The sequence below is a fragment of the Glycine soja genome, chromosome 10 (assembly GCF_004193775.1).
Source record: "Glycine soja cultivar W05 chromosome 10, ASM419377v2, whole genome shotgun sequence".
In the NCBI taxonomy this organism is placed as follows: Eukaryota; Viridiplantae; Streptophyta; class Magnoliopsida; order Fabales; family Fabaceae; genus Glycine; species Glycine soja.
The window spans coordinates 3,836,716-3,846,301 of NC_041011.1; the positions used below are offsets into that span (position 1 = coordinate 3,836,716).

At 33.1% G+C, this 9,586-nt stretch overlaps 1 protein-coding gene across 1 annotated transcript; it reads left to right on the forward strand.

Moving 5' to 3' along the window:
* Positions 1-3,960: 3,960 nt before the first annotated feature.
* On the forward strand, positions 3,961-6,470 carry LOC114370375 (glutaredoxin-C5, chloroplastic-like). The gene is made up of 4 exons (XM_028327697.1): positions 3,961-4,349; positions 4,595-4,669; positions 5,689-5,715; positions 6,002-6,470. The coding sequence occupies exons 1-4, from the start codon at positions 4,028-4,030 to the stop codon at positions 6,076-6,078; spliced, it is 501 nt and encodes a 166-aa protein (XP_028183498.1). The 5' UTR covers positions 3,961-4,027; the 3' UTR covers positions 6,079-6,470.
* Positions 6,471-9,586: the final 3,116 nt, after the last annotated feature.

Here is a 9,586-nt window from a genome sequence, read left to right on the forward strand (position 1 = left end):
TTGTTCTACTTACCTCATGTGACAGATCAAACCAAACATCCTTAAATATCAGAGACACTGTAAGCAACAAAGACATGGTCTCATGGCATGTTGGGTAGACAATAGCCATACTCTTGATCCCAAGGCTGCCACCTCCAGTCAAGCAGGCCTAGTTGTCATTCCACCCTCTTGTTCACTAGAGGACAATGATACCACATTGCCATCACTATGAAGTGTTATCTCCAATGAAGTTGCGCAAGAGTGGACCATACACAAGCAGAGAATTCATGATTGAATGCAAAATTGAAATCTGATTCCAAAACCAACCAGCTATGAGATGTGCCTTGGTTGACAAGGACACAAGACTGACATTTAAACCCATTTCAAATTGTTGAAAATTGAAATAATCAAGCCGTTGTAGAGAAAAAGCTACAACATAACAACTTTGAATGTGACTATGGATGTTATAGTTTGGGAAAATATATAAGAGGGAGAAAAATGATGATTAATCCAACGGATGTAGCCATGGCAAACCATGATTTGAATCCCTGCTGCAGGGGGACTTACATTTACGATTCGATCATACCTCGAACATAATTGCCTTAGGAAACCAAAAATATATATAAAAATCCAATGGATGTAGCAATTACTTAGTGAGCTAGCTACTTGCATTTTTGGTTGACCAACAATAATCTCAGTTTGTTGTCCATTATGAGGACCAGCACCTTGATCACTTTTAATTTGTTCCATGGACAATCAACCTCATCACTTAACCTTTTTCTCGGGACAGCATTAATGGTATCACAAGGAAATTCTCAAAAGAACAAACAAAGAATTGATAGCACCAAAACAGTGGCATGTGAAACACCAACTCGTTTGAAATGACTATACAGGTCTAGACCATAGTTGTGGCCTGTTAGGATTGTTCATATTTGAGTGGGTGAAAGGTGAATGCATGACAATTTGGACGAAAGAAGTCTAGATTGGACATATAAAAATAATAGGAGGAGTTACTTGTGATGTATGCATATGAATGACCTCTTATCCACAAGTTTAATCTTTTGGGGTCATGTTGGTTCTTGCCCAAGTATATCATGTCCAAGTTCATTTGGACAATGTACCTCAAAAGTTCATTTGGACTTTACACTTTTCTTTTCTTTTTTTGCGTACCAAACAAAAGCTAGTGGCAAGAGTGGATCTCATAAGAGCGATCCTTGGATGGTAACAAGACAAGGATATACTATAAAACAAAGAGGAGAGAGAATTGGTGTCTCTTTGTTGGATCAAAATAGCTTGTGGAAGATGCAAGCTACAATGGACCCTTAGATTTAGCATGTGTCGGCTTTTATGCTACAACATGCATGATGTACTATGGATGAGGAAGTCCAAAAGATACATTGATTTATATGCAATTGCTTCCTGCACCCATTAGAATTTTAAAACAAGATGAATGGACAAAAATGCCCTTGATGTATATGCATGTTACATTTCGGAAATGCAATTCCAGAACTATGCTAACATAATTCCAAAAATTCATTTTCAGAATGTATAAAAAAAATTCACTTCCAGAAAAGCATTTCTGGAATTATGCATGTTGCATACTGGAAATGCAATTCCGGAATTATGCTAAACGTATATATTTTCATGAAAATAAATACTGAAGTATGCTCAAGATATTTTTTTTTTCTTCTTAAATTTATATTTAATATCATCAAAGATAAAACTTTTGTACCCTTACTGAACAATATTGTGAGACACTATAACTGTGCATCAAAAGAAAATCCTGATGTTGTGTGAAAGGCAATGTTGATGGGTCAGTGTTGTTGTGGGTTAGAAAGCAATTTGTGTTGGGCTTTTTAGAGGTTTGCATAGACATGGGCTTTGGGTTTCTTCTGAAATTTGGGGGTTGTTCTGGCTTGTTAGGGGATTTTCTTCTTGCACCCAGTAAATCTCATATACACCATTCATTTATTCTTTAATTCCAACATTGTCTAGGTCTTATGGATTTTCAATCTGTATAAGCTATATGTTAAGGATATTTTTGGTTTTTTCCTCTCACTACTGGGTGTATGAAGAAATTTGTGAGGTGCAACAAGAAAAATTCGTTTAAGTATCTTGAAAAGTTGCTATTTGCATCTGGATTTCGGCTTTTTCCATCCCATGGTTTGTTTGATAAATACCCCAGATGGAAGCCCGTTTCAGTTAGCCAAAACACAACGAATTATTGTGTTGAAGGGGTTGCAAAATCAATACACAAAGAAAATGTGTTTCTATTGTGTATTTTATCCAAACGAAAATATGTTTTTATTGTGTAATGATATTGTGTCTCTTAACACAATAATATTATGTTTTTGTTGGATAAAGTACACAATAAAATTATAATTTCATAATATATTTTGACATAACAAAATCATAAATTTGTTAAATCAAAATGCTAAAAAAATTACTTTACTGTGATGACTTTGGTGACAATTGGTGGCATAAGAAAGCTAGAGTGATAGGGTGTGAGGAGAAGAAGAAATGAAACGAAATTGGGAGTATGGGGAGTTGGAAATCTTAAGGTTAAATTAATTTTTTATTCTCTAATTTATTATTTTAGTTTGATTTGATCATCTTTTTACGTGTTTAATTTAATACTCTGTTTTTTAAAATATACCTTTAAAATTACAAGTTATATAAAGTGGTAAACGTGAAATAAACTAGTACTATCTAAATCCACGGCCATATTCGTGGTTAGTATACGCCACTACAATAATATTTAGGAAAGTCAATGAAACATCAACACTTTGCTTGGAGAAAAGAAAGGGTACTTAAGTTAATACAATAGCAAAAAACCCCTCCATACTAGCGTAGAGTTGCAGAAAAGTTAAATAATACCCTAAATTTCCAATGCATATACACTCTTATTATGCTTTGGATTTACCCTATGTTTACATTTGGATGGATGATGCCTCTGTTTATGGAAATGTTTCACATAGACACAAACTGCATCCAATGCAATTCATACTTCCTTCCTACACTACCCAACCAACTAGGTGAACAAATGTTTCTCCCATAATAGAAACTTTTACATAGTGACACGGTATTGATATTTTAACATGCATATTATATAGAAATAGAATAAATGTTTATTTTCTATAATTAAAAATTATAATAAAAATTAAATGATAATATAAGATTATTTTTTAATTGAAATAGATAAATAATTAAAAACTTTAAGTATATTTGAAATGGTTATAAAATATTTCTTTAATTACAAAAATAGTATGTGAAATATATTTAAGAAAAAATATAAAATACGTCTAATTAAAAAAATGAGAATATAGGAGCAGATAAATTATAAAAGTAGATATGAATTTAGTTATTATAAGTTTGTGTTTTTCAACTTTAATGTTATATGTTTATTTTTAGTTTTTTTGTAAGTTTATGTTTTTTTAAGGGTAAATAGTAAATATTCATTTGATCGAAGATAATGTGGGTATTTATATTTTGTATTCTCACTATTGTATCACATACCTCTCATTGCATTTTATAAAGCTTATTCTGAGATATAAATTTACTTTCTAAATACAATAACCAAGACAGAGTCAAGATTTTATAATATCTTACGCATCATGTTCATTCAACTAAGCTACATCTCTTGAAAATTTTAGTTACTAAATACACAAAAAAATGCAATAAATTGATTGTACCATTAAGTTTGTGAGACCAATCCATAATCATGTCTCACTTTTAGGGACTAAAATAGATTTTATCTTTTTTTTAAAAAAAAATTGACTACTTTACTATTTTTTTTTAGTTTATGTAAGTTTCTTTTTTATAATTTTGGTCCTAAAGACGAACTCGTGTAAACTAAAATCATATTTATAATTTATAAATACTTAAATTAGGGAGAAAAGAAAATAGTATAAAAAAAAAAGAAAGAAAGAAGGAGAGTGTGAAAAAAGAAAAAAGAAATGATAAGTGTGGCAAAAAGTAAGGACGGGGATAGCGTGGCATAGGCATATACACCAAAGAAGTGGAACTGAGCAGAATCAAGAAGAGAAGAATGGCATTGGCATTGGGTAACATTGTTGCTCTTCCTCTCTCAAACTTGAAACCTTCTCTAAAGTTATCTTCTTCTTCATCCTCTTGTTGTATCACCAAACTCTTCCCCATTTCCCGCATCAATGTCTCTCCCACCTCGGTATTAGTTCGAGCCTCTTCCTCATCCTCTTTCGGGTCTCGCCTCGAAGACACCATCAAGAAGACCGTAGCTGAGAACCCAGTCGTCGTTTATTCCAAAACCTGGTGCACCTATTCTTCCGAGGTCAAAATCCTCTTCAAAAAACTCGGCGTCGACCCTCTCGTATTCGAATTAGACGAAATGGGTGGGTATTCCAATTCAACTCTCTTTCTTCAATTATTAATCAGTACTCTCAAACCCTAACTTATATTATTTACTATGTCTATTCCTGATTTTCTCTTCTTCACATTGGGCAATTCAAATAAAAAAGCTCAGATGTTGGTTGCCAAATCTCTCTTGATGTTTAGTTGTTGCTTTATGGTACTATATTAAGGGGGAAATCATTCTACACTTATCATTTGTTTATTTGGTTTGTATCTTAAATGTTAGGTCCTCAAGGGCCACAGTTGCAGAAGGTATTGGAAAGGATCACAGGGCAACACACTGTGCCAAATGTATTTATTGGTAAGTTCTAAGTAGTTGTACCATCTTGGATGCATTATTAATACTTAATCATACTATGCCATCACCATCTACAATATTGGTTCCTTGTTACTGTTTGGTGGATTGGATGCTAAGAGAAGCTGCCTGACTGGTGGATATTTATTTTTTCTGTTGATAAGCCACTTATTTGACTTGCCCTTCCCTCTGGATCATTTCCCCTTAGTACATCCTGAAACCTCGATTTTTGTTCAAGAATGAAATCTTACTATAATTGTTCATTTCATCCTACAGTTTCTCTATGATCCAAGTTTTTACTAAACAGGAATTCTCAGTTTTTGTGGGGACCCTGAGGAAAACCTCCAAGAAGGAGACATTTCCAACCCAATTATCCTCCGCAAATTTGAAATGACTGTTGTCACCCAAACTAATAGAAATAAGAAAATCTAAAAGGATTCTAACCTAGAAAGATAAACTCCCCAAGATTAGCATTAGACCATTAGTTACTTGAAGTTGAATCTCAACTTCCAGAGATTACCATTAGATAAACTCAGATTAAGCTGGGGTCACATCCATTTTCATCTAAACCATACATATCTAAAGTTTAGACAACTTAGTGCCAGAAGGAGTAGTCTATCCAGACACCCAAATTTCTCTAGCCCAATCCCCCCTAATTGTAGGTTTGTTACAAATCTTCTACAGAAGGTTATTGTGTGCACACATTACACAATTTGAGAGACAGTCAGATATCCAGTTTTTCCATCTAACTCCGAGGCCCTTTCTGTGAAGAACGCTACATTTGAAACTCCGATGCATTCAACCATAAGCTTTGTAACCCAACTTGAAAACTATGCCACATTGACCATTCACAATACCTGAAAGCAAGAAGGTCCCGATATACTATTTCATTTATTTTCATGCCTGAACAATGTATTGCATCCTTAGACTGTCTACTATAAAGCACTACATTCTATTACCTTGCTTTTAAGTTAATCGTTTGAATGACAGTTTATAGCCAATCCTAAAATTGTTCTTCGTTGCAGGTGGCAAACACATTGGCGGCTGTACAGGTATATTATTCTTCTTTTATTGTCATTTATATTATTGATTGTCCGAGTAAGGATGTCTCCACAGTTCAAAGATTTTTTTTTTTTCCTCTGTGATATTTAATTTTGCATTCTTATCAATTACCATTTTACATTTATTTCACAATATCTATGACTGCAGATGTAAATTGTCTGCATATATGAGCTTAGAAAGTTTCAAGAAGTTTGACCCTACAGTTTAATAAAAATCTAAAAGTGCAATTTCTTTGTTTTCTCCTTTTGGCTAACATTTGTTTTTTTACTCCTGCAGATACACTGAAGCTGTACCGGAAAGGAGAACTAGAACCTTTGCTATCAGAAGCGAATGCTAAAAAAACTGAGAGCTAAGCTGTTGACTGGCATTCTAAAGGGAACCTGATCCCCTTACCAATTTGTTACTTTGTAGGTCAATGCAGTTCTCTCAATGTTATTGTTATTCACAAATGCTGGTTGAAAGAAACCAGAGCGCACTGATAACTTCAAACATTGGCGTTTAGTCAGGAACTTATGGTTACAAATATGCAGTTGAATGGTTTACAGAACTAAAGTTGCAACTTAGGATTGTACCTGGAATAATTGTATTTTATGTATTTCTATTTTTCTTCTTAGTTGGGTAATGATTCTACTTGGCCATTTGCTTTAGATGCATTGGCACCATTGTCATGCTCAAGCCAAAGTACAATTAATTCATAATACAATAAGGCACAATCTAAATCATTCTTCGAAGTTCATATGTTGTATTTCCAATCAATCAAGAATTCACTTGCTTGTAATTGCTAGTTTGAGACTGAGCCCGCAAAAAATTATTATTGGGTGGAATCAGAATTTTCCAATTTTATCAGAATTGTGAACCATAGATCTCTTAATTTTCTTGAAAGAGACACTGAAGCAACTATTGGCTTATTGACTCCATCTATCTCTAGCTTGTAAATTTAACTTGAAAAATAAGGTGATATGTGAAGTTGCATCATTGATACAAGAACATTATGTAATCCAATTATCCTAGCTCGAGGAAGTTTACTAAAAGCCTAAAAAATGCTACTACTATATCATACAGATATCAGTTCTGGCCATTATCCATTCTATTTTGGATGGACCAATAGTCTCCCTGTTTTGCTTGTAATAATCAAACTCTTGATGACTTGGAAAGTTTGTTTTGACAGTGGGGTGCTCCTTGAGTTTCTGAATCCAAGTAAACAAGCGAGGGAAATCATCCACAACTAACACATTAACACCAACATCTTCATTGACTCCAAAAAACAAGGCTATCCATCCCAAGTTTATGTCCAAGTTTAGAAGAGCTAGTGTTTTTTTTCTAGTTCTGAAGGTTGAACTCTCATACATACCCCCTCCCCCACAAAGCAAAAAGTTCAGCCCTGTTTCTTCATTTTATTTTTCTGGTTTTGTTTCCTATAGTGGACATTCCATTAAACTTTTATGATTTGTTTTTAATTTTATTATTTATTTATTTTATTATTATTTTTTCTTTGATCTTCTTGTTGACATGTTTAGCTATGCTTTAGTGGCTCTAGGTCAAATGAGGACTATTTATATTTTGGACAAATTACACTCACAAGCCTCAAGGTTTAATAAAATTGCACATGATATCCTCTCTCTCTTTTTTACATTACTTTGACCTTCCAAGATCTATAAAACTCTGTAAAAAAATCAAGGGAAGTCCGTGTTATTGGAAAGGATTATGTTGTTATATAAATTAAAGGAGGTTTGTGTAGTTGTGTAGGATTAAAAAGGGAAGGAAAGTGAAATTTTGTTAAACTTCAAGGAGGTGCAAGTGTTTGGTTTTGGATTGGATGAGTCCACGTCTAGAATGCTATACATGTACCTCATTCATTGTTAATTGCTATGACAATACTCAAGAAAAATGCACATTTTTACTTCAATTTAAACATCCTAATGTTTATACTTAGACATTTTTATTTCCTTTTTTCGTCACATAACTCATCACAGCTCTTGTTTTCTCTTTTCATAACCCAAGCGTGATTAACCTCTAAAATTAATTTTTTTCTTCATTTTTTCTATTTTCAAAATAACAATAACTTCTAATTACAGAAAATAAATGGGCTACAGGTTTGGGCCGGAAATCACAGTGTAACATCTCATTTTTCATAAATTAATTTAAAAAGAATTATATTTATAAATAAATAGAGTTTTAAAAAAATGATAAGGTTTTTATAATTAAATAAATAAGGATAAATAATTTTATTAATTAAAATAATGATTTTAAAAATAAAGAGAGTATTTTATTTATTCATTTGATAGGGAATAAAATATAATTTATTTTTATAAAATAATAAAAATAAATAAATAGAGTAAATAATAAGTTGTAAATACCCTAGGTATAAGTAGAGACGTGTTAAGTCAGTTTTCACACCGACGATGCCTCCTCTTTCCTTCATTTTCGTTTTTCTTCCTTTTCTTTCCAAAACCCTCTCTTTTTCTCACAGACCACCAAACCTGTCTCAGAAAAACGACGATTTAAGACTCATTCACTGTTGGATCATCGTGAAATTTAAGCATCAGGTTTGCAACCCAATTCCTAGCATTCTCACCGTTGGGAATTTCAAAATCATGTCGGAGCTGAGATAAATACACTTCGCATCGTAGCCTTTTCTTTTCCCTTAGAAACCCAAAACTGTCTCAGTAAAATTATGATCCCGAATTCTTTAACCGTTGGATTGCCGTAAAATTTTAATATGTGATTCATGATTCAATTTTGCACACCTTCACCGTTGGAATTTGCAAAATAATATCCATGGAGAGAGGAAACAGAATCTCACAAAGAGAATATAAAATGGAGGCTTCAAACCCTTCTCTTTCTCTCTAACGTTTGGGAACTCTATCAGAGCAATCAGAGAAAAAAATTGAGGAATCTCAGGAACTTGCTAGAGATCCCGCTATCATTGTTGGAAGACACGTGAGTCTGTTTAGAAGTAAGGGATGCGTTTATCGCATTTGGGATTAGAATGAACATGTGTAGGGATCTTTGAGAATTAAATTGGGGTTTATTTTGAGATGTTTATTGAATTACAATTTTTCCTTTATGATTATAAATACAATATTGTTGTTTTTTACGTACCAATTGAGGTTCTGATGAGAATTGATTGATAAACTTGAGTGCTCTTGATGTTTTTGTGTTTTGACCCATGATTTTGATATAATTGTGAAAAACTATTTGAAGGATTTTACTCCCCATGTTGTGATAAATCTTTTGTATAAATTGCTATGTTAAGATTATGAAATGATGATTCAAATTGTGAGTATGTGATAAATTGAACATGTGATGAATGATGAAATACATGTGTATTGAGATGAGATGTGTGTATTGAGTTGTAAGCTATGAACTGTGCAATCACACAATTGTAAGACCCTTTAAGGGCGACGAGTATTGTGATGAGATTCACTGTTGGAACCCGACGAGTTAAAATGATTTTAAAAACAATTGAGTAATCGTGTGTATTGCATAGTTCATAGGTAAAGTGTATATGATTCATGAGGTGTGATAACGTGTTAAATTGAGATTATACCATTGTGATTGAGATCGAGTGTATGTGATAAATTGAGTATGTATGTGATTGAGATATATATGTGCATTGAGTTGTGAACTATGAATTATACAATCGCACGACTATAAGACCCTTTAAGGGTGACGAGTTAATGCTAAGTCCCTTTAAGGGCAACGAGTTAATACTAAGTCCTTTTACGGGCGACGAGATAAACTATTTTGAGAACAATCGAAAAGTGGTGTGTTTTGTACAGTTCATAGATAGAGTCTGTATGTTAAAATGTTTTCTGGGTTGGACCTGAATCAGGAGGGAGAGACCCTGACGGACTCTTA